Below are 25,679 nucleotides of genomic sequence, written 5' to 3'. Positions count from 1 at the left end.
TTTTTAATGGAAAAAGGGAGTTGTGAGACTGAGCAGTGTAGCAGCCATCTTCTTTTAGTCTTTTTTTTTTTTTTTTTTTTTTACATGGAGAGGAGCAGGCAGAGTGGGAGTAGTGCTCAAACTAGCAGATATTCAGCTAGTAAGCACCAGCTGCTCCTTGCAGCTGGCTGGCACAGGCTCTGTCTGTCTATTCCTGCCTTTGCTCCATCTGTTGCCCTCTCACTGCTGCTCCTCTTCCTCCTGGGCTGGCTCCTGGGCTTGTGTTTCTTCCTGACCCTGGGTCTCAGCCTGCGCTTGTGGCTGTTCCTGAGGTGTTCTGGGAGGAGGGGCCGGAGCAGCGGCAGGTGGATGAGGTGGCACTATGATTTGGTGTTGGCGTTGTCGATAGGCAATGACTGTGCCTAAGAGCAGGGCGATGACAGTCATAAGGTAGAGGTCCCACTCTGGGCCCAGAAGCTGATCCAGGTCCACCTGAGAAACCAGCTCCTTCAACTAAGAGGTGACATCCATGTGGGTAGAGGATGAAGGACAAAGGCACATCAGATTAATCTCAGTTCTTTCTCATAACAAAGCTTTTGGTCTCAAATTAAATTAATTAGTCTGAATTTAAAAGCCAAGATGACACAGTTCCAGCTTGACAATTTCAGAAGTACTTACATTAAGATCCTGCAGGTACTGAAGAGTGTAAATCAGGCCCAGCTTGCAAAGAGCCAAGAAAACAGGGACCTGAGCATCAGGACTGGCTTCAGCGGCCATGTCGTAGAAACGCTTGGCTAAATGGATGTCCTGCAGAAAACAAAATGAAACAGTTCAAAATAAAAGCCATGAATTTGAGATTAACTATATTTACTAAACTGTCACCATGTGCAAACAAATGCAATGTTGAAAGCAAGCTGATGCTCTAGAGTCACTCATGCTCACCTGTTTGATGCCCAGGCCTTTCTCATGCATGTAACCTAAGTTGAACATGGCCTGGGCACTGTGCTGCTGCTCTGAAGCCAGTCTGTAGTGGATGACAGCCGTCTCATAGTCCACATCTGTCCCGTAGCCATAGAAATGATAGTCGCCTAGTTTTATCCTTGCCACAGTGTATCCTAGGAAAGACACCAACATGCATCGACCTTCTTCCTACTCACAGGCTAAACAACTACTTTTCTTTATGTAATTCACAAACAGAGAAAGAAGAGCTAAAAGTAAATGTAAAATGCATGAGGGACACAGTGTGTATGGACTCACCTTGTGCTGCAGCTCTTGTCCAATGGAGCAAAGCTCGTGGGTATGTCTCATTCTCGCTGAAGATCTTTGCCCCTTCTTTTTGTTAATAAAACAAAAAATATTCGAAGGTCAAATTGTTACTTTTTGATGAGTACCTTTACATAACACACAGTCATTCTTTCCTATATTTGTTTAAGAAAGAAAATTATTTTGTATTTTAACAAGAAGTTGCTAAACTTCAACTAAAGGTGAACACGATATTGATTAATTTCTATGATTCACTTGCATTTAGTTACTTTGAAGAAAATTTGTTTAATCACAAATTCATTGTTCAGCTGCTCAGGCAGCAAGGGTTAACCAAACACGCACACACACTGTCTTCTACAGAGGGTTTGCTTAAATGATGAAAATTATTATTATTATTATTTTTTTGCATAAACTGCAAACAGTTCTATGACATAGAAACCTGATGTTTCTCTTAAACAGCCTCTCTTTTCTTCCTGGCATGATGCTCTTAATGTCGCTTCTCTTACTCTGATCCAGAATGAAGGCGACATTGCTCTGGGCCACCTCGTAGCCCTGCTCAGCCAGCAGGAGATACTGCACCAGTGCAGCGTCTGTCTCGCCCTCCTTAAAGCTTCCATAAGCAGTCATCAGACGCTCTGACCAGCGTCCACGCTCACACACATTCTTAAAAAGCTGCAGTAAAGATAAAGACACAGAGTGTCACACTAGAGAAATGTGCCAATTTTACAGAAACATTCAAAAGTGTAAATGTTGCTAAGGTTTATGACCAGTTAACTGTACCAATTTATGAACATCAACTGAAGGGAAAACCAGAATGACTCAAATACTCAAAAACTCAAATAAGGCTGCATAACTGACAGCACACAGGATTTAATGGATAATCACATTAGAGAGATGCTCTGAACCGCTCTTCATTTCAACATAATAAAAGAAAGGAGCAGCAACTCCAAGGTGTCTGACCTCTACAGCTGTGTGACAGGAGCGCATTACACCAGTACCGGTGGCATGCATCTGGGCCAAGTTGTAGAAGGCTAAGATGTGGCCTGACTGTGAGGCCAAGTTGAAGAACTTGAGCGCCTGTTTGTAATCACGCTTAACACCAATTCCATCTAGAGAATGACAGGAAGAAGAGGTAGGAAAAAACAAAAACAACAACAAAAACAAATCAAATGGACGAAAACAAATATTGTATTTAGCAGTAATGAAAACAGGGTCAAGGAAACAAGGGCCAAGGGATGGGTGCAGGCATACACACTAAGCCCTTTACACTCACTGTAATACATAGTGCCCAGCTGGAGTTGTCCATCCACCCAGCCCTGCTCTGCTGCCTTCTGGAAGTATTTCAATGCCAGCTCATAGTTCTGAAGACACAAACACACGGCTTATGATTGGCCTATATTTTCACATATTTCTTTTCAGTGCACAAAAACTTTACCAGTCATCTTAACAAAATGGCTGAGTATTTAAATGAGTTATGTTGATGTATACATCACATAAAATGGCTTATAATATGCAATAATGTTGCCTTACCACCGGGACACCTCTTCCATATAGATATGCCATACCCAGGCCACTCTGTCCCACAGGATTTCCCTAAATGAAAAAAGGAGAATGTCAAAGCAAATGCTGCTGGCGGGTATCAGCTAAACAACACACATTCTCTGAGAGAACTAAAGTGAATAAATGCAGATAAAACTGACAGTGTAATTATTATTGCTTTATCTTACCAAGTCTGAAGCCTTCTTAAAATACTGCAGTGCTGTCTCGTTGTTCTGAGGTAGAAACTCACTGCCTTCTGAATACATCTGAGGGACAGAGCAAGTTACAGCAGAGGAAAAAAACTATGTAATGCTTTAAAAAGTAGTCCACTGTGCCACCCAATGTTAAAACATCAATGCCAAATCATTGGGTTTATTTATTTTGGATTGAATTTAGACTACTGCAGCTTTCCAGTAATCTGACTGATTCTCCCAAGTTCTCACTTAGTAAGGGCAAAACATTTTCAATGTTTGCAAACATGACAGCGAAGCAGAAAAATCAGTTAATGTCTAAATATCATCAAATACTTACACAACACAAAAAAAGAACAAAATGCAATGTGTATTATGTAAAACTGGGGAACCTCACCCACCTTCCCAAGAAAAGCCATAGCATGTGTGTTCCCTGCATTTGCAGCCTGGGTAAAGTAGTCATACGCCCTCTGTTGGAGAGGGAACATCAGAAATCCATTGACTAGTGCAAAAACAACCTCAAGAATAAGCAGTTTAAAAAGAAAAAGAAAAAAAGCTACCTGGTGATTTTGTTCAACTCCACGTCCTCCATGAAGGTGAAGCTGACCCAATCCTACCTGAAAAGGAGAAAATGGCCATATTAACTTTTGTATAATAAATAGAAAAATATAAAAGACATTGGCCTTTGGGTTATTTTCATTTAAATTATGCAAATATATTTAGTATAAATAGTTGCTAATATATTATGCAGGTATGTCCATGCATAGAAATTTGACTATGCAGCACTACCTGGCCATGAAAATGTATGAATCCTTCTGTGAAATAAATAATGGCTATTTCACCAGGAAAGCTTTTTGCCACGATTATGGCTATCATCCATACAGGTGTTCTCTAGAAAAATTGTGGAATAATAGAATACCTTTTTTAACCTGTGCACCCCATTGGGCTTTATTTGTTCAAGTGTGCCATCACCCCATAATATCAGGGTATAAATAAATGTTAATGAAGACAGTTCTGTTGGTTGTTATATTGAACTGAACAAAGACAATGACAACCATTTTACCTGTGCCTGTACATCTCCTTTCTCAGCTAGAAACTGGTAGTACTGAATCAAGTCTTCCTCCAACATCCCACTGGTAGAGCCTGGGTTCTCCACTTCATCCAGAAGCCTGATCCTCTGCACAGCTGAACCTCCTGTCAGGGACACATCACTGGCCACTGCAAGTGTGACAGCAGAGAGAGAAACACTTTGAGGTTATGTGTCTGTAAGAAGGAGAATAATCAGACCAGCATATTACAATAAAATGTTCATTCATTGGATCAAATTCATACCCTGATTTGCCACGAGCCTGTAGTGTGTCAGTGCTGACTCACAGCTCTGGGGAACACCCACACCTCCCCAGTATCTGTATCCCTAATAAGAGAAGCAAGAAAGATTTTAATACACAAGTCAAGTGATTCAGTAATTGATTCTCTGACAGAACTGTGGACTTACCAAAATCATATGAGCTACCAAATTTCCACCGAGTGCACCGAAGGTATAGTAAACCAAGGCCTGAAAAACCGACATGAAGAACATGTGTTCTAAAAAGTGTCATTTTCTCTTTGTCTAAAGTGACATTATTTAAAATATAATAATATTTAAAATCCAGTGAGAGAAATTAAGAGCCAAACAGAATAAAAAAATTAAAAGAGCACCTTAGCTTGACTAGAGTTAACTCCAAGTCCTGCAGCATAGAGAAACCCAAGAGCCTTAGGAAAAAACAAACGGAGCACAATCTAACATGTGTAACGATTTGAACAGAAAAGATTTTTGATAAGATGCCAGGCCAAACTATAGATCAACACTTTCCTCAGTTAAACAATACAATGTGAATAGTGAATGTACCATCTGAGCTTTGGGTGAGCCGTCCATCGCTAGCTTCTCAAACATTTCCTTGGCCTTGGTGATGTTCTGGTTCATATAATCTCCAAACAACATGGCGTATGCCACCTTCTCCATGGCTTTCTGGTGGCCTTTCTCTGCTACTTTGAGCAACTTTTCATATAACCTGTGAGTGGCCGGATAAGCAAAGGTGTCTTAGGTTAAGTGGGAGTGAAAAATAATGTGTACATAAACAGTACCGTGACAGTGAAAAGCAAATAAAGATGGGCTGAGCAAAGTCACATGGTACTAAAGCACACATGAAATAGAAAGAGCCATCTCCAGACAAAATTTACAATTGATTTGTTTCAAAGGGAAACTGCAGTGTCAGCAAATGAGGCTCTCCCTTTTTATCCAAAGCTTTTAGAGTGAAATAAGTTTCAATTAATCAGAAAATTGACAACCTGCTTTCATAACCTTTGACAGATGTACATAATTGTTTGTATTCTGATCTGTTTGATCATATGAGGCATTTGTGTGTTTCTGTTTTTCAGCATGGTGTTGACTGTTGACCTTTGTTGAGATGATGTTAGTGCTCACTCTGTTTCTTTCACCGCTGATCACAACATCAATACAAAGTCAGGGAGCAAAATAAATAACAGTTTAAAAAAAAAAAATAACTTTTGAAGCTAATTTTTGAAAAAGGTGCTGCAAAATCAGGCATTTTAGGCTGCAAGAATCAGACAAAAAGCCAGCGAAATCCTGGAGGGACTGACTGATGGTTGAAATGAAAGCTGAACAAGGATCTGCTTTTGCTGTATCTGAGCCGTTGAGAAAAAACATAATTGATCTTTTTAGTTTAGTTTTAGTGGGAAGTAAACATTTCCAGATGAAGATATACTTTGTATTTGTACTTTATTTACATCATAAAACCAGTCCTTACAAACAGATCTAAATTCTTCTAATAACAAGAAGATTGAGAAATCTGAATTGAGACATCAGAGACATCAGAATAAATCAGTGGAAAGAAACTCACTCTTTTTTCTGTGTCCTCCTAGTGGTGGCATTCAGGATATGCAAGACAGTCTGATACTGCTCCTCAGCCTCCTCTGCCTGCAGTCTCTGCTGTGCCTGCTCTTCGGCTAATGGAGAAAGGAGAGATAGAGCAGATTAAATAAAGGCTTTCAAAATTTTTGCAGCCATGGGGGACCATAACAATTTTGGAAATGAAACTCCACAACTGGTTTCATAGTCAGTTTCATTAGCTGCTGCCCTTTTTTTTTTTTTTTTTTTAAAGGCTTTATTTGGACAGGCAAAAAAAAAAAAAAAACAACAGGAAAAAAAATATGCCAGTATATTTGCTGTCTGTATAAATATGAACACTGCAACACTTAAAGTTCAACATGATATTTCATTGAAGTCGAGGCCTAAACTAAACACTTACTCTCACAGAAACCCCATTTTTTTTCCTGGTCATAGTCGTAGGTTGTTGCACACCATAGCCGTCCATCCCCCCGTCCATCAGTGGTGCAGTCTGAGTACTCCTTGCCCTGGAACAGGAATGGGAAGATGCAGGGCTCTCCATGAGCTGTACCTCCATTCACCACAGGAACTGTATTAAAAACAAAAAACTAAATTATTTTAAGGATAACAGGAAAAATAAAAATGTATAATGTGTGAATATCCAGCTATGTTTTAAAAGCCTACAGAAAAAAATATACTAATATCCATTGCAAACACTGTGTGATATGCATTTACACTTCATAAATGTTTTTAAAATGCTAATATCAAAAGATTTCCATAGATATTCATTTTAATGTAAAGCTCAATATTTCACATGCAAAAGCCCAAGTTGGTAACAACCTCCAAGTAAAATGATGCAACTGACTGCAAGAGGAGCCACAGGTGCAAAGTACTCTTAATTTCTCATGGGGTTTAACCATTCAGCTGATCTGGAACACTGAAACCACACACATCTTCAGCACTTCTAAAACCAGGTTAATATGTCAAGACCCAAAACGTAAGGTGAAAAAAAAAAAAAAATTATAATAAAAATTGGAGATTCCTCATCTTTAAAAACAGGTACAATTATAAAGAGATGAAAACCTGCAGCTAATCCTTGCCTATCGCATTATCTAGAAATGATAAATTCACGTTAGAGGCCCATGAAATATACCATATGGCTTTAGCTCTTACATTGGTAACTGCAAATTCCAAGCCTCAACCGCATGTTTCACAGCATCACACAGCATCAACCAGGTAGTCAGAACCAAAGTTACGACAGGGGTTTAACAGGCTCCTCTCATGAATAGCTATGAAGCTTTAAAATGTTATTAACAACTAAGTTTATCCTTGATTATAAATTATAATTTTATTATTTATAATAACAAATGTATAATTTTTACCTTTTTTTAAGGGTAGCTATAAAGGTATTTATATTACATCATATGCTGGTTTTTAAAAAGAACAGGCAAAACCATTCAAATGTCAGCCTGTGACTACTGACAGTAGGTATTCTAGCTCAAAATTTGCCTCAGATGGTCATTTGGAGCTTGACATCAAGATGAGCGAAGAGGTCAAGAGTTAAAACAAAAACATTAATATATCAATATTAACAATAAGGCATGGTCAGGGATTGTCTGTACAAGTAAACAGATGATATATTTCTTATGCCTGCATGATACCTCACTATTTGAATACAAATTCTGTCTTTACCCTCTTTAGGTTTCTCTTCAATAGGAGGAGGCTGGTCAGGCAGGTCCTCCTTCACCTCTCCCTCCAGTCCATCCAAAGGGGACTGTTCCTCCCCTTCTGTCTGAGAGACTTCATGACGAGAGGTCACAGAGGCACCTGCCACAATTACTGGAGCCAGGTGGACATCTTCTTCATCTTCCGGGTCATGATAAGACTGCAAAGATAACCAGGACATTATTGTGAAGGAGAATCTGCAATTTGAGAGTGACGTTGCAGCTTAAAAAAGGTGGGGTACTGTAAATGAGGGAAAAGCAATAGATTTATCAGAAATTATTCATGAACTTGATTTCCATCTTCCATAAACTTCTCAAGCCATCGTGCACCTACTCTGAAAAGTAAGTTAAACAGCAAAGCAGTATTTTGAGTCCTGTACCTGTTTGATAAGCAATTTGGGTTCCAAATACTTAAGATGCAAAGTCTTTTCTCACGCATATCGTATCTAACCCTAACCCATATCATCATCGCAATCTGCCATAAACCTGACACAACACAAGACAGGGCAGAAATATGATGTTACCCAAAAAAGGCAGAGGCTAACCTCCTTTGTTATTCATTTCCTGTGTCAAGTCAATCACCCTCAGAGTTTAATATATCAACTTGAAGACCAATATCAAGTAGGTAAGACGTACCTTCAGCTCTGGCCCGTCATTCCCACGCTGCTCTTCGTCTAAAAAGTATTAACGTTGCACAGTAAATACAATGTTGTGTTGAGGTGGACGAAGCTGTTGTCTAAACTTAAAACAGCTGCCTGCAACTGTGTTAGACACGTAACAGCAACTTCTGTCTGCGCCAAGAAAACACCACAATAATATGAGGAACTTACCAGACGTGACTCCTTGAACGAAGACTATGACCAGAATAGTGAAAACATAAAATGCTCTCGTCGTGTCTGAACACCTCTTAGAGCCCATTGCTGTCGTTGACGAGCTAACAATCTGCTAGCTGCATCTGCTACTATTTCTATCGCCAAACATTCAGGTGCAGTTAAGATCAACTGTAATAAGAGGCATAAATGAAACAAAAACAGACACACACACCGGCCAAAGCGGAGGCTCACTCCCTCTGGACACCACCTCGGTTAATTTTAGCTGCTGTAGCTGTCAAGCAAGCTAACAAATTCCAATGTAATGCTAAGCTAGCAGTGTAGTAACTGGCTTGAGGAGACGTCCAGCTAGAGGTACACAAAAGTCCAACCACACGACGCAATATACGCAAGTAACCTTTCTCTTCGGTCTATAAGAGTACGTCCCAGCTGTGCAAAAACCCGGAGCCGGAAGCTTTTAGCGGTTACTTTATACGAACCTCATACTACTTAGCTATCAATGTTAAGCCCTTACTATTGATCGGCACTTCCTATTCTCCACATTCGACCAATCAAAGCCCGTTTCGTACGACGGTAGCCAATGAGCGGACGCTCGAGATGCGTCAGCGAATCAAGTGCGTACACAATTATGTTTCTAGTTGACGGGTTTGTCCACGACACTGGGACACGTTATGGAGACACAGCCTTGATCGTGTGTGCGGTTTGCATGTTATTAGCAACACCAAAAGAGGAAAGACGATTGTTACAAGTGTATGATCAAAGAAATATACATACCAGAATCAGTGTGCGGTATCAGCCATGCAACTAGGCCTACTCGCTCTGCACTACTGATATTATTTTAACATGATTCCATGTTAAAATATATTTTAGGGACTTGAAAAGCTCAGAGGAAATTAACTTACATTTCATCACCTGCAGACATGATAACTAATTGTAATCATGAAATAATTTTTACTAGCATGTAGAACAACATACTTGATAGATATTGTATAGAGGATAGATTTGATATACAGGACACAAAAAAACTACAGCCTTTCAGTGCAAAAACAAATATTTTTCCTACTGCCATTAAACAAGAATAGTGTACATTAAAATAAATATTAAAATAGGCCAAGTGCTGAAAAATTACATTTTGATTTTATGAGGTCTGTGGCAGTTCAAGCATAAAATATGCATTTCTATTTTTATTAAATTGTATAAAATTATGCACATTAGCTGCAATACCTTCAGAATATCAGTTCCAAATTTACAACTACTTATTGTCACAATGTTAATTCTTCAGTCAGACGGCATCCAACTGTAAGAATACTGATCACAGAGCAGTCTCTAAACATTTCTTCCTCACACATGCACACTGTTAAGTCCATCACATACAAATTAAACAGCAGGTTTGATAATTTGTTACTGCATGTTTATTTACAAGTTGTTTTGCTTGTCATTTCAGATACATTAATAAAACAAAGAAATCATTATATAGACAAAAACATTTACAGTAAACAAGATAATATAAGGCAGGGAGTGACAAATTTTAAACTATTAGAGAAGTGACACAACATCTGAAAATATTGTTGTGGTGTAGATATGATCATCCACAGGTTGCTGAAACTGTGAGAAACCACACAGAATCAGATTAGGCTTGTTCTGTATGCAAAAGATAAAAATAGAAGCCTTCTACTCCTGGCAAAATTCAACTACTGCCAGTATATTATATTACATGACATCTAGACTGAGAAGAAAACAGAGCCAAAAATCAAGACAACAAATGCCAAAAGCGTAAGTGTTCAAATACTCTTTGGACCCATTATGATATATTGTATAATTTTAGTAAGGCCATTTGTACAGTGAGAAAGCTATTTTTGTTAATTTAAACTGATTACATGTTAATCATTCCAAATTATTAAATTGATCACATCTTTGGTACAAAGCCTTGAAGAAAAATAACTGGGTTGATTCCATATCAGCTTGCCCACACATACATAGACTATATAAAAAGTTTTGTGGTGCAGTTCAGTTGGAGTCACATATTAACACACTCAAACATCCACAGTTTTAAAAAGTTAGAATGTACACCAAAGTTAATGTACCATAAAAACAGCAGTGTTTTCATTGCATGCCCTGGTCGATGACAGAATTATCAGGAAAACTCAGAACTTGAGACATTTTGACTAGTTTGTGCTGAATGATGTGAACCTCTCCTTGTGCCACACAAGGGGCACAAGCGGCCCTTCACGCAGATAGCTTACAGCAGTTCAGCTCAGGACCCCCAAGTTACATCCATTCAGTCCAATTTTCATTCATTCTTCCCTATAGTGAACTGCATCTGCATAATGACGTCAAGCAACAGAAGACTGATGCTTTAACAGAATTACAATTTAACAGAATATTTTATTGTTGCAGACTATATTATTTTACCTTATTATTGCAAATAAAGTGATATAGTGGTAGTGGTAATAATCACAGTATACACAGGAAATACTTACAAATCACACAATATTATGACGCATAATATTGTGACTCGAGTGTTGGGACCAACTGTACCTAACCCTAACCCCAGTGATGATAACATGGAGATATCTTAAATTTTATTTTTTTTTAACTGAATAGTGTTTCAGGCTCATGGTACCTGAGGTGAACTTTCCAGTGAGCCGCATAAGAATGGGTGGACAAAACAACCCCAAAAGTTTCTTACCCTTTTATTTTATTTTATTTTTTAGCGTTATTTTTTAACGCTAACTTTATCCTTGTTTGGGATTTTGATTATGTAAAGGACAGGATACGGAATGCATTACCACACATTTTAGGATATGTGTCCTCAAGTAGAATATTAACATTCTTCGAAATGCACGAAACCATTGGCTATGTTAAAAATGCTGTATGCTATGAAATGACCGGTCCAGAACCAACAAAAAACACAGAGAACCAGGTGGTGTCTCCTCTCAGTAGCACGCTCTTGTAAGAACAGGGAGCAGTCCGGCATCAAGTCCATCGCTGCACAGCTTTGATGACCCACTCTGCTGTTGGGTTCAGCTGGAAGAGGTCTTTCATGTATGTCTCCCCATCTAGGCATCTCTCCTCTTAGAGGAAGAGAAGACGGACAGATAAATATGTTTATTAATATGTTGTTAATTCAGTGATTTAACATGCTAGGCTCTTTGCTGGCAGTGGAGAATGTAAATATTGTAATTATTAATTACAATAATAATACGATAATAATAATAATTCATTTAGTAGGAGCTGAACTTACTGATGTTTCCACCAATTTCATAGAGAGACAACTCTTCTCGCTTCACTGTCACTGACCTGGAAGGAGAAAGAAAGAGGATGGAAGAAGGCATAGACAAGGGCAAATATTGCTAGTTTGTGTGTCTGTGTGAGAAAACATATTTTACCTGTCGTGGCTGATGAAGCGTGTTAATACATCAGCAGCCAGCAATTCTGGAGTGAGCTGAACTGCCATGGACACTTTACTGAACTGCGGGGCATGGACTCGAATAAAACCATCTGAACTCTCCTGGTTCTAAACACAGACACCACACCATAAGGAGGGACATGCAGTCAATCGCACACCATAAACAAGTTGTAAAAGTTACATCAGTGTCCAAAACACTGTCCTCAGCACAACACGTCACATATGACAACACTTTGCTGAGAAAATAGCTGAAGTGCTCAGGTCCCAGTAGCTCATTTTCTACCACTGTTTATTGGCAGAAAAGAAGACAGTCACTGGAATACAGTAGCCTGTTTGATGCAAACATTGATGATTTGGTACAAGTGAGGAGGCATCACCTTGTGCTGTCTAAAAGCAAAAATCCCAACAAATACTGAAGAGGAACTTGTTTGTTAGTTTCTACTGATTTCTTCAGAAGCTTTCTTTAATTTTCTCTCTTTATTATGTGAGCACCAGCACCAGGAGATGTCACTATTACACAACTGACCAAAAATACAACCTGCTCAGGGCAGCACAGTATTTAAATTTAGATATATTAAAATGTCATCCGAGTATTTTTGACTCAGTATTTCTATTCAGCTATTAAGTCTTAAACTAGGGTTGCTTTGCATTGTCATTATGAAAATGTGTATTGACACACTTCATGCAGCCCTGACTTAGGCACCTAACATGCCATTTGTTTAGTAAATATATATATATATATATATATATATATATATATAAACACATTTACAGTATAATGCACTATCGTGCAGCCATGGAAATGCTGGTATGTGTCAGGTGGTTTACTAATCCTACATTTTCTGGGAATTAAATGTAGAACCACATCCTTGTATTTACATATTTCTTGGTGAGATTATTAAGAACTATTTCTCAAAAAAGGTCATCATCTCTTACCTCAAGGATAGCCTTATCAGATGGTTTATCAGTGGTTATCTTCTTCAGCAGCTTTCTTACAGCTCTCTCCTTATTTTGCTTCCGCTGACTTTCCATGTTCTGATGTCTGACCTGGGTCACAATGAACTTTGGGATCTGGAGACACAATGTAAACAGAAAACTGACATGGGCTAACCTTAGTACAGCATTGTCACTCACACCCCACGGAAAGCTTAATAATGAGGAATTTGTATGAGGACTGTGAACTTCAGATCTTGTGTCTGTTTATAATGGTGTTTAGGGAGGTAGAATACATCATATATCCTTACTGTCCATAGGAGATTCTGGTATCTAATCAACAGGCGAACAATGTTGGCTGTGCTGGTTGCCATGGAGAACTCCTGCTGTTCTGTAACCTTGGAGCGGAAGCCTTTGAACATGAAGATGTTAGGTGCCATGACAACAGAGACATTGTTGAGTGTCATTTTATTCTTGGCCTGATGGTCAATTACACGCTGGAAGAACTCCACTAATGCCTGGGAAGGTAGAAAGAAATTTACAGTCGTCAATAATTTAGAGTTCCCCATAAGGACACAATTTATTGAAGTAAAAATGAAGCATGTTTGAAAATGAGAGTTCATTTACCTTCAAAGTATCACGACTGGACTCGGGCAACAAAAGGACAAGCAGGTTCAAAGCATGCAGCTGTTGTTTCTTTGTGGGTAGCTCTGTTAATGCATGCAGATGCACACAAAAATGTTTTTTTCACTTCATTGGCTGATAATGTAGCTGTGACACTTTACAGCTGTAACTGTAAAGCAATTGAGCAGGATACTTCATGAACAGATGGGGTACATACTGTTGACGGCAATAAATGCACTGAGGTACTGCACAGTCAGCAGAGGATGGGGTAACTCCCTGATGAACAGCTTCAGAAGGCTGGCAGCATCGTGCTGTTTCAACTGTTGCCATGGAAACATCCCATCATAGAAGGAGGACTCGAGATCCTGGCACAGTGACTGGATATGGGACAGAATCAAGTCACTTCATCCCAACACAGTCAGTAAAAGAATAATAGCCCTTACTTTTATTTTTAATAAACATTACTGTATTTGTGTGTGTGTGTCAAATATTTTAACCAGCCTTGACTCTAGTGGCCGCTCCAGGGATCCGTAGCAGCCCCTCTGTGTCTAATCCCTCCTCCTCAATATGACTGATAAGCTAGAATAGGAGCAAGAACATGCTTAATAAAAAAGCCCAGGAGAAGAAAGTGTAACAATAACAGCACAGCGTTTCATGGTAATTGTCAGTAAGAAATTGTGAGATTAATATTGGAAATTCAGTAAGGTCTTTCAGCATGTTGCTGGAGATGATCATCACTATGAATATATTTGCTAATGAACAGTCAATGACTGACAGTGTGACTGGCTGGAGTGCTCACCCTCTGCAGTATGAATGGCACTTTGGTCCCAGGAGCCCGCTTCTGGTCCTGTTCCAGTAAAGTAGTGAGGGGAACAGCAAAAAGACCACTTTCTGCACACACAAGCACAAATACAGAGTAAAACACAAAAATTATCTGAACACGTTGACAGTAAAAGACGTTTTGCACTATTTGGTGTTATATAGCTGCTTGTGTGTGTATGTCTAAAGGCTTTGCGGACATAGTGTGTTTACCTGGAGAGCCAAAGCCTCGCCAGTTGTTTATTTCTGTGTTTATATTGTGTTTGTGTTCACCTTTAGCTTTAACTTTAACAGCTTTGTATGCCTTCAGATCAATCCCAGCAGTGTCAAACAGAGCAGTCATCTCTACAAGCGCCAGTCTCCGCACCTGGAAGATTAAAACATAAAGGTAGGGAGTTCTGAACAGCTGCATGTAGAAACTGAACAGAAATTATTCACTTTCCTAATACTGGAAAGTTTAGGGTTAGGGTTAAGACTATTGGTACAATAAAATTGACATGTAAACACAGACAGACACCTGCCCACAGACAATCATATTATGTCATCACACAATAGCGTCACTTACCTTTTTCATATCCAGAGGAGACAGATCTCCTATTCTGGTCTGACCTGTTTTATCTCGCAGCAGCTTAAAGTCCTAGAAGAGAAACCCAAAGAGATTAGGAGACAGATGGGCCCGAGTGACTGTAGGGGAGGAAACTAAGACTCAAATTATGTTTGACTGTCATAACTTTTACACTGAATCCTGAATGTCTGTGGCCTGGATCAACTGAAATGTATGTGGTGAATACACCTTTACTCAGAACATCCAACAGCAGGTCAGTGTTATAACAGCTTCAACCACTAGATGTCACAACCTACCAAGTTTCAAACTGCTTAGACACACAAATTCCGCTTCCTGCTCATACGCAACACAACCTGTTGGCCATAGTGGATATGTCAAATGTATTGTTGTGGTTTGTATGTGGCTACATAACTATGTACATTATATTCTAGTGTATGTTTTTGGATTTTATATTACTTGGACTTCTTTAACTTCGGTTTTTATTACCCTACGATGCCAAAACAACACAGTAAGACAAGTACATATTTATTGCATAGTCAACACTGAGATAAATTATGTTCTTTGTTAATCTAATCATGTTCCCCTCTGGTACAACAAACATTAATGCAATAAAAAAATTTTGAGTGCAGTGATTTTTTTTTACTGTCAGATCTCTGTCTCTGTTAGTCATTCACCCACAACAATGAATAAGTTGTCAATACTAAAATCAACTTAAAGTGGCTTTTTTAAAACAATGTATGAAATCGGTGCAAGTAAAGACACATAAGGAGTACCTTACCAAAAAAAAAAAAAAGAAAGAATGGAAACGAACGGAAGAGTATGTATACAGCCTTTGTGTGTGTGTGTGTGTGTGTGTGTGTGTACAGGTATGTGGCTCACTGGTAGTTTGTCGTCAGGAGAAAGAGGCCTGGTGGTGACCTTTAATCTCTGCTTATTGTCCCTGTAAGTGAGTGCTTGCTCTGAAAATGCCACTTCAACATTCAGTTCTGTCTCCATTTCTGCTGAGACACACACACACACACACAAAGAAATACAACATGTATAAACTGCATGAGACAGTCAGACAGTGTGTTTTCATTTATTTTAATTCCTGTGTTTGTGTAAGGAGGACAGAAAGACAGAAAAAGGGAACTGTTCCCTATCTTTATATACAATACTAGTGGATATTTACATTTTACATTGAATTTCAATATAGGAAAAGATAGGCAAGATTGTTCTAATGTTGTTTGGACCTACAATGGAAATATGATTGTGTTGTGGCAGCATCTTCAAAATACTTCACTGTTATGCTTTTTATATCACGACTGTTTTCTAGTTGCTAGGCAGGGGTTCATTTGGGTCTCAGTTGTTCTCCATTATGACTCAGTGTGTGTGTGTGTGTGTGTGTATCTGTGGGAGTATGTTGCATATACCTGCTGAAGCAACATCTTTTTGTCCATTTTCATTTCCCCCTTTGGTTTTACTACGTTGCTCATCCTGTAGCACACAACACAACACAGGGACACATAAGTGTACAGCATACAGTGCAATTTGTAATTTTCAACAGGTCACTTATTGAAACAGTACACTCTCCACAGGACATTTTTTCATGTTAAATATTATCCTGTCTGTTAATTAGTGGACAACATGTTCATCAAGGTGGAAGTAAATAAGCCTATAGAAAGACTATGAGATGAAAACAGCTTATTATAAATCCAGTCAACCCCACATGGGGAAATAAAAGAAATTTATTTTGCATAACTATGATTTGGTGCTCATAAAAGTCTGTTTTCCAATTGGATCCTGATTACGGCCATACTGGAGAAGTAACAACAACTGCAAAGTTGGCAAAGTTGCAATCACTTCCTGTTCCAAAAAAATGGGGAAATGTTAGATCTGTGTATTACGGTAGAAACCGCAATTCAGAAAAAAGAAAAAGATTGTATCAAGCAGCTGAATTTTTTTTTCTTGTCCCTCACAACCACATCAACAGATTTAGAGACACAAATTATCACAATTCTGGATAGAAAATAATAATCACAAATTTGATAGGAATGCTGCAACTTTTGGGAAATAAACTTTCTTGCTGTGACAGCCTGGATAGCTGGTTTAACTTTAACATGTTATTGTTTATCTTAGCAAATGGCTGTTTGGCTTTATATTAAGCACATAGACATTAATCTCATACTTCCTTAAATCTGTCGGTTTCTAGTAAAAGAGTTGGAAAAAGCAGTAAATTTTATTTCTTTGGCTTTCAGATACCACATCTACATCTATAATCTTAGTGTTTGTCTTCTAACCTTTTCCAGAGGTCTGAATATATCCCTCACATCAGGAACATGCTGTCGGTTACGTCGCCTTAGCAGCGTCTGCTGTAGTGATGTCACGCGACGTTCAACAGCTGCTGCCTGAGTTCTGGTTAGCGTGGACAGGAACACTGCATTGTCTTCTTCCTGTCATTAGTCACAATTATGTCAGTCAGCTAAACATCTATCACTTCTTTTCTGTGTGATACTGCTGATATTTCATTCAAAGTTTAGAACTGCAAAAGCGAAAACAAACTTCTCAACCAGGCCTCTTTAAACAAAATAAGTGATAGATGGTCAACACCTGATCCTGGTCAGCTGCCAACGACTCGTCGAACAGTCGTCCAAGCCCGGCCTGTGTAAGCCACGCTTCCTCCTGCTCACCTTCTAACAGAAACAATGAGAGGGAAAAATTCAAATGGGACTTTTTCAGGTTGGTTGTTGACAAAAGGGAAAGGAGAAAACATAGAACTGGAGAACATACCATCTACAGGAAGAGTGTGTTTATGCCAGAGAACAATAGTCTTCATAAACAGAGTCATTAAAATATACAAAAGAACTGCATCCGTCATGTACAAGGGAGCAGAGGCCCAGTCTTAGCTATCACCATTTTTGTCAGGCATTATATGTCAACTATCACCTCAAACCACCTCATCAAGTCTCCAAAAAGAGACAAAAAATTACTACAAGAACACAGAGTCTTACTTCACCTGCAAATTAAAAAAATAAAGTCTGGCAAGAATAAAAAGAGAAGTAAATTGCGGACAGATATGAACATTTTCCACAAAGAGACACAGAATGACCATAAAGAGATTCAAAGGAACTTGGATGACGCCAAAGAGAGACAGGAAAGAACCAGACACAAGGAGACACAAGATGGCTGCAAGTATCACCCTTCAGATGTTTTCTGCCTTACAGAGTGTCAACAAAATGTTACCGACAAAGACAAAGAATGATAACTTATGATGCAAGTCAGTCTGGGTATATTTCTCCTCTGTAGGAGAGATGGCACAGCTTTTACATGCTCATGTGTGCAATAGTTCACAATCCAACATCTGCAACCACACACAAGTTCAATCTTTATATCGCTAAGGTGCAATGATCGAAATAAAGAATAAAGCTGCCAATGTTTTAGCTGAGGGAAGATCCATCGGCACGATGTATCCTACCCTCGGGAACCTTCTGCTGCTCCTCCTCTTGAACTTCCCCTTCTCCTCCACTTTCTCCCCTCTCTGCTCCTCCTCCTGAGTGAGTGATATTCTCCACCTCCTTCCAGTAGTCGTCCATCTCGAGTTCATCCAGAGAGTCCTGCAACACATGCAGACACACAAAGATGGGGATCTCATCACTGACAGTTTCAAATGTACATCTCTGTTTCATACCAGGTCTCTATGGTTGTCTGGTAAATAAAAATGAACTTTCCATTATGTGGAAAGATGACAAAGGAAGCAGATAACTCAAAACCAAATGCATAAGTGACTCTGAGATCACTCACACACACACCCCTAAAATCTAAACAGAAAAAAGGCACATTTACTCATAACCTGAGTGATGACTGCGGTTGTAACCCTGCCAACCAAATCACCTGTAAAAATTTTAAGAGGTACAACATAGAAATTTATAGCAGGGAGCACAACATCAGAAAACACTATTACCTGTGAAATATTGTGGTAGGTTTTCAGTCTTAGGCATTAAAAAGTTTTATATTACACCTTAGAAATGTCAGTAAAATATCTTCTTTCAAATGATCTGCAGGATCTAAACCTGTACATAAGTAGGTAGCTGGAATAAACAGAAGTGAAAAATGGATGACCTTAGGAATCACAGAGACTACCTGAGAATTGTAGCGCTGATATGAGAGTTGTAGTCTGGACCTGGAGCTGGGACTGTGTCGTGGGCTGGAGTTAGTCTTTGGGCTGGAGCGGAGCTGAGACCTGGGGTAAGATGCAGAGCTTTGATAGGGGAGTGACGAGGGGTCAGTGCTGCTGGTTTTGGTAATACTGGGGGAAGAGGCAGGCCAGTATCTGTCCCCATGTTGCGTGTTTTGGTTCTGTTGAACATTGTAGTGACCTGTCCGACGACTGCAAGAGAGACATTGACAGGAGGGGGCAGAGAGTTAAAAAGACACAGATTATTTTGCATGAGATTTGCTAACATGATTGCAAAAAAAAAAAAAAAAAAAAAAGAAAGAAAGAAAGAAAAAGAAATCCCAGATAGAGTGAAACTAGGTCCAAGGCATAATAGTTATGTAGCTAGTTGTGTAGCTATGCACTTTGTACTTTGCTTATCAATTAGGTTATGACAGATACCTCATAACAGCACCTTCCATGTCATAAAAATATTCCTGGATTATAAATGTTGGATTGTTTGAGAACTGACTGACTGTGCTTCATAAAAAGGTGTCTGATGCTTAAGGCCATATGCCAGATTTGTGCACTTTTAATAGCAGGAAAGGGAGACGCAGAGCGGGCAGTGAGTCAGAAGTCGGTCAAACACTCTGGCTAGAGACGAGCCAGCTGCGTGTTGAATTCCCAAACAGCTAGTCAACATCTGCAGGGACTAAGAATAGCAGCTCTCACAGCTCGGACTGAACACAGCCAGCTCATCCCAGTGTGGTTTAGCCTAGCCTTGCTAAGGCAGAACAAACCAATTATGGTTAGGATGACCTCATTTGTTGTCTAACTATAATGACTGTCATTGTGTAGTTATGTCATATGCAGGCATGCACACTGGCAAACACATGGTCACAATGTTCATAAACAGGGTGTCACTGCTGCAGCTACTTTGTGTTGTACTTTGTTTTGAGTGACCCCCCCCCCCCCAAAAAAAAAAAAAAAAAAAAAAGCAATATAATGGAAACACATTTTAGAGGCTGATGCAATTTTGATATTTTATGTATGAAAAAAAATCTAATGACAGTAAACTGTAGGGTTTTTTTGGTTTGTTTTTTGACAACATATCAAGAGACCCTTGACACAGATTTGTTGGATTCTTGCTCAGGGTCCCAACAGGTGCCCAACCTGTTAAAAGCGTGACTGGTAAAAACTGCATTATAAAACATATTACATATCAATTAGACTTGGGCAACAGGTGAAATTAGTGCAGATGAAAAAAAGTTTAGAAACATAATGATTTCATGATAATTATTAATAATGCTAATGACTGACAGCAGCAGGGAGTCACTTTGAATATATAGATAGATGATATCTGTAACTGTTTTGAAATTTCCAACATCGATCATGAAACAGGTCGAAGCACAGCTGATTTGTGTTCAATATTGGTTCTTATTTTTTTGTTTTTCCAACTGTCCAAATAAAAAGGAAGTTGCACAGCACATTCCTTATCTCCGCTCTCTTCCTTCTGCTCTGTTACTCTCAGCCTTTCCCACTTTGAGCTATGGTTGCAAACTGAGAAGTCAGAGTTCAAGCCCAACTGCAATGTCTGTGTCCCATTCCAGTTAGCCTGAGAGGTGGCTATCACCGATGCTGTCACTTGTGAATCATAATCTGATCTCACACCATCATCAAAAATATATAGCTGTTTATGTGAGCCCCAGCACAGATACTGACTGTGGAAGTGGATGTGTCAGTGTTTAATGTGATAGCAAAGATTAAATAAATTCTCTGAAATTTCATTTGATTCTTTTAAACTTCGAAGAGGTGATGAGGAGATGTCAGTGATATGTTATGATGTGAAGTACATTATGAAAAACACCAAGATGTTGCAGACTAAAGTACTAAGCAATACTTCAGAAACAACTGGTCCATTTTTAGAAACCTTAAAAACATCAATGCCATTTAGTCGACATATCATTTAAAATGCAACACATGTGGGTGTAGTGTGGTGGTTTGCAAGAATATGGATGGGGAAAAAAAAATGGTTTGTTAGTGAAGCTCTAACATTGATCAAAAGGGTCTGCTTCATTAACATAAAAAATAAATCTGAAAAACAAGGCAATAACAAGGTATTGTTTAAAGATTTCCAACTCACTGGGGAGTTGGTGAAATTCAGACACAAAATACTTTAATAATTGTTGCCATTGCTTAGTTATCAAACACATCTGACAAAGGAAAGGAAGCGAAGGAAGCCAGAAAAAGAATAAAATTAGCTTGTGAACAGCAAGAAACTGATGGGCTGCATTAATTTATTTGGTATTATCAGCGTATTACACTGAGGGCTCATGCTGAGGCAAAGCCACATACCACAGCGGACTTCCTGTCCTGCACACACACATAAACGCGTGCACTGTGTACATACTAATAAAGTGATAAAAAAAAAAGCCCAGCTAAAAATAGACATGAACACTTATCTCAACAAAGAAAATCGGGTATTTCACCAACACAACAAACTTCTCTCAAATTCCACTACCTCGTCTACATACAGTCTTCCTTTTCCTCATTATTTGAAGCCCTTGTCTTCCCTTCCCAACTGCTTTCTTGCATTTTTTACTTAGCAGATCACTCTCCTTACATATTCATTGCCTTCAACTGCTCACCAAGTGCAACATTTACCTTTGTGAAGAATGGCAGAAGTATCCTTGTTCCCTGATACACTTCACAAGCTATGTTGACAGCAGAGTTAAGCACAAAGACACTGACAAACATTCGTTTTCGTAGTCCTCAAAAGAATTAAAAAAAAAGTGATTCCTTAACTATTCACCTCATGCCCTCATTCGCCAGGCATCCTAAGTGTTGGTTCAAATCGGTCCGAGGCTCAAAAAACATCCACAGCCACCAAGGAATAGCTACTGCAGCAGACTGAATATCAACCTCTGATGCAACAAGCACTTGTTCAGAATGACCTGATTGGCCTGGGCCTTGTTTTCCATTTACCTAAAGTCCTTTGGAGCAAGAAAATATATTTACAAGCCTGTTAAAAATTAAACTTTGCGTTGTCAGTGGCATATCTGTTTTTGTTGATTTCTGTGGGTGATACGCTGGTCAGTGAAAATCTGTGAAGAGCACAAGTAGAGGTGTGATTCCTCTAAGTTGCCTGAGGTCACAGTGGGGAGATTTTTGTGTTTTTGTGAGTGGAGATAGCCCATTTCATAAAATGTGGAAATCAAGATCACAACACATACTGAAAACACAAGTCTTATATAGCTAACAGCATAAGTGATTTTGCTCCACACACTCAGAGGTCAGTTGGGCCACCCTTGTGAATAAAACAAACACCTTCTCTCTCTGTTATACTTTCATACATATATGAGCAAATGACCTTCTGAGGAAAGCACTCCTGCAGCCAAGTGCGTTATTAGCCTAATCTTTGTACTTTTACACGCGCGCACACACCTTTTATCAGCTTGTTCAAGGTGCCGGCAAAGATTAAATATGTCAGATAGCGTGTGCGTAAAAGCAAACTACATAATGTGAGGTGCAGAGAGAAAGGTAGCAGTATCAAGAAGCAAAGAGCTAATTCTGCACCAATGAGCTGATTATGAGTCAGGATGTGAGGAAGTAAACTCAGCCGACTATTTAAGCCAATGTCACCTGAATGTGAGTATTGCTGCAGTGACGTGGTGCTCCCAACTCTCAGACATTTTTCATAGCACAAAGGAAATATATGATCCTGTAGATTTAAAATGATTTAAATTTGTGTGAGTGTTAAAACAATTTCACTCATAATGCGACGAGTGCTTTACTCTCATCAATTTATAAATAGATGTTGAACTGTTCCCTTAAAGGATTTGCAGTTAAAAGATTGGATTTGATTTAATGATTTGGCATAAATAGATCATGAACAATGGACAGCTGAGGAATTCAAAAGGGAAGAGGATGAGAAGTGTGTGTGTGTATGGCATGCCCATTTACATCAACAGGTGCCAGCTGCCCTCAGTGAAAACAGAGCATGCCTCTGTTCCCCCAAGCACACAGTTAGAGTCGCCAGCAAGGACCCAGCAGCGGAGCGAATCATCTGAAGTTGTTATCTATGTCATAATGTGCTTACCCATTTTGCTCAAAGTCTTATCGATCTATCTCTGTCTGTCTTTGCCATCATTTTCTCTAATGTTTGTTATGACTTCAGTTCACCCTGACAGACAGCACGTGCTGCAGAACGCAGTTGTGAAGACTCGGTGGTGTCCTGTAACCCCTCACTGCTCGTCTTCCTTACGGCATATGTCATTTCCTGTGCAGTGTTGTGTTACTGCTGAGGCCTCCTGCATCACACAGTACATTTATTTGAACCATGTGTGTCCACTACTTTTTACATCAGGAACCACTCTCTCCTTTATCAAAGTGGAAAACACAACATAAAACATCCCAAGCTGGACTTCTCAGAGCACCTAAATCTCCTTTCATCTTAATTACCCTTATATATGTACAAGACTCCCAGTGGACACATAACCTAATGCTCAGTAGGTCGGATGTCCGCTGCTAGTTAAAGGCCAAGAGTTCTTTTTCTGTCTGTCTGTCTGTCCTTCTGTCTCCCATTTCCTGATTTGGGGAAACAATGACCACAAAACTAAGCCCTCAAGTCAGCCTAGACAGGATGAACACACACTCTGCTGTGGGAGGTGAGACAAAGGCAGGCTGTAATGTGATGCTGTTTTTTTTTTTTTTGTCAAGCTAGTAGGAGAAGCCATCTGGAACACACACACACACACACACACACACTGCATATATAAAACACATACACACATGAAGCAACTGGACTGTGTTGTTTACCTTTATTGTACCATGGTTGTTGACAGCAGCTGTTTCCTGGTCTAAATATGCACTGAATACATACATACATACATACAAATGCGCACAGACACACACCCCCACACACACAGGTCCTAAATGAATAAAGAAGTCCACTCTACGACACTGTTCAGTTCTTTCCATATGAACTTAGTTCCTATTAAGTGTTTCCTGTGATATCACCTCTTCAATTATAGCTCTGCTCTACAGATGATTTGTTGCCTCATTGTGAAAAGCTGAGAAGATGCTTATCATGTCACCAAGAGAATAAGTTGTAAACAAAAGCAGTAAAAACAAGCCTGGATGGTTGCTGACAGTGCACTGTCCACCCAATCATCATGAACTTGTTAAATAAGTACATTTCTGCTGGATTTATGGTCTTCATCTCTCTAGACCCATGAGAACTGAAAAATAAGCCTGATTACTGAAAATGGAGAATGTCTGGTCAGCCAAAATTATGAAGCATTTTTTCAGGATGAACCCAACTTCCACTTCAGCCGTAGATACAGTATACTGTATGTATTGCATCTACTGTAGTGTACAGTGCCCTGCCATCATATTGATTATTCTGTTGAGTTATCTCACTTGATGATAAATAGATTGATAAACAGTAGGACTTAATTTCCCACATCCCAAGGTGACGTCTTCAATCTGCTTTATTTGCCTGAATAACAGTAAAAGATTCTCCATCTGAAAACGGAAGTAAAGACTCATTTGAAAAACAAATTTAGCCATTGTGGGTTTTGCCCTTAGGATTTAAATTGATCTGGAAGATAATTCAACCTATACCAGTCCAACAAAGTCCAAGTCCAAAACTACACACTGTTTAGTGATACATACAGTTCGTACTGTTCCAGAGTGGTATCTCAGTGAAACTATAACAAAGTGAAGCTGCTGATATGCTGATTCGGACACTGCTGAGATAAAAGCATGAACCAGTGCCAGAGACTGCGGCTGAGAACCCCGCCAATAAATAGATAATTAATCAATCAATCAACAAGTCAACCATAGACCAACCAGGTTACAGCTGAGTTAGTGTGGTGGGTTAATTTAATCCTTCTGGAACAATGCATTACTGTTCCAAATGACAAATAACACAATCACTGTGACCTTTGATCCCTCGCTCTCTCTCGGAGCCAGCTTGCGGCTCCTCGGCCCCCTTCAGAGGGACATTAACCTGCACCCTGACTGTGTCCCACCTTGGCCCGGGGGGCTCGTGGTCCAGGGCTGACGGAGCGCACGGTCCAGTGTTCGGCAGCAGCTCGGCGTTGCTGTGGTATCTCGTTAACACCACTCCCTGGCTCTGCTGCTCCTGCCGGCTCATGTTTCGGCTCCGGGTCTTCGCTCGGCTCGCATCCGCTTTCACCTCCACTTCCTGAGGCACCTCTAGCCGTCCGTGCCGCCCGCCGCCGGGCTCCTGTGGTGCCGATTCATGCTGACATCAGACTGCCTCCTCCTCTTCCCCTCCGGTTCTCTCCTTTCTCCTCAGGCCGGGTCGGAGAGGGACGGAGGCGGGATCACTGGTGAATCCACGACGCAGCCGCAGGCCGAAGCTTGACGACTGATGGCGACCCCTGCTGGTGAGATGAGCTGACTCTGGGCTGATCACCTCTGGGAGGATGTTTCCATAACACATGCCTCTGGCAAAGATCTCTGCGAAGCTCAGAGTCACTGATACACACAGCATTCAGGACTGCTGTCAACTTGTAAAATGTGCAAAGATGTTTGCGAAAGTTCACATCCATGTTGGCTGACACAAGGGAATCAGTTTTTCTGAAACATGTTCTTACAGATTGTGGACTATCTAGCTCAGCATAGTGCCAAAACAAGCACAGATTAACACAGGATTAGTCCTTGAATGTCAGAGTCAGTCCTAACCATCAGTCTGGAGCCCAAACTTCAGAGGGAAAACATCCAAAACAAATAAAAACTCATGGTCTATGGGGAA

The 25,679-nt window shown here is 39.7% G+C and overlaps 2 protein-coding genes across 3 annotated transcripts; both read right to left on the bottom strand.

Moving 5' to 3' along the window:
* Positions 1-60: 60 nt before the first annotated feature.
* Positions 61-8,939, bottom strand: sel1l (SEL1L adaptor subunit of SYVN1 ubiquitin ligase). Its single transcript, XM_029496933.1, has 21 exons — positions 8,414-8,939; positions 8,220-8,257; positions 7,552-7,744; positions 6,281-6,448; positions 5,873-5,978; positions 4,861-5,023; positions 4,671-4,724; positions 4,468-4,527; positions 4,305-4,386; positions 4,036-4,190; positions 3,533-3,589; positions 3,374-3,442; positions 2,970-3,047; positions 2,773-2,835; positions 2,516-2,603; positions 2,203-2,351; positions 1,749-1,914; positions 1,237-1,311; positions 922-1,094; positions 658-786; positions 61-492 (listed from the first exon to the last, which is right to left on the bottom strand). Exons 1-21 carry the CDS (start codon positions 8,499-8,501, stop codon positions 220-222), a joined length of 2,427 nt encoding a protein of 808 aa, XP_029352793.1. The 5' UTR covers positions 8,502-8,939; the 3' UTR covers positions 61-219.
* An 874-nt stretch (positions 8,940-9,813) lies between these two features.
* arhgap18 (Rho GTPase activating protein 18) lies at positions 9,814-25,539 on the bottom strand. Of its 2 annotated transcripts, none has more exons than XM_029496803.1 (18): positions 24,931-25,539; positions 18,883-19,129; positions 18,218-18,356; positions 17,353-17,435; positions 17,043-17,195; positions 16,176-16,239; positions 15,643-15,764; positions 14,764-14,835; positions 14,472-14,565; positions 14,179-14,270; positions 13,881-13,958; positions 13,597-13,756; positions 13,383-13,465; positions 13,067-13,273; positions 12,759-12,893; positions 11,803-11,930; positions 11,658-11,713; positions 9,814-11,487 (listed from the first exon to the last, which is right to left on the bottom strand). In XM_029496803.1, exons 1-18 carry the CDS (start codon positions 25,053-25,055, stop codon positions 11,390-11,392), a joined length of 2,136 nt encoding a protein of 711 aa, XP_029352663.1. In that variant the 5' UTR covers positions 25,056-25,539; the 3' UTR covers positions 9,814-11,389. The 2 variants fall into 2 exon arrangements, with proteins under 2 accessions (XP_029352663.1, XP_029352664.1); XM_029496804.1 differs by having other exon boundaries at positions 15,643-15,761; positions 24,931-25,533.
* Positions 25,540-25,679: the final 140 nt, after the last annotated feature.

Source organism: Echeneis naucrates, chromosome 24, assembly GCF_900963305.1.
Source record: "Echeneis naucrates chromosome 24, fEcheNa1.1, whole genome shotgun sequence".
NCBI lineage: Eukaryota > Metazoa > Chordata > Actinopteri > Carangiformes > Echeneidae > Echeneis > Echeneis naucrates.
This window is presented reverse-complemented; position numbering and strand designations above follow the sequence as displayed.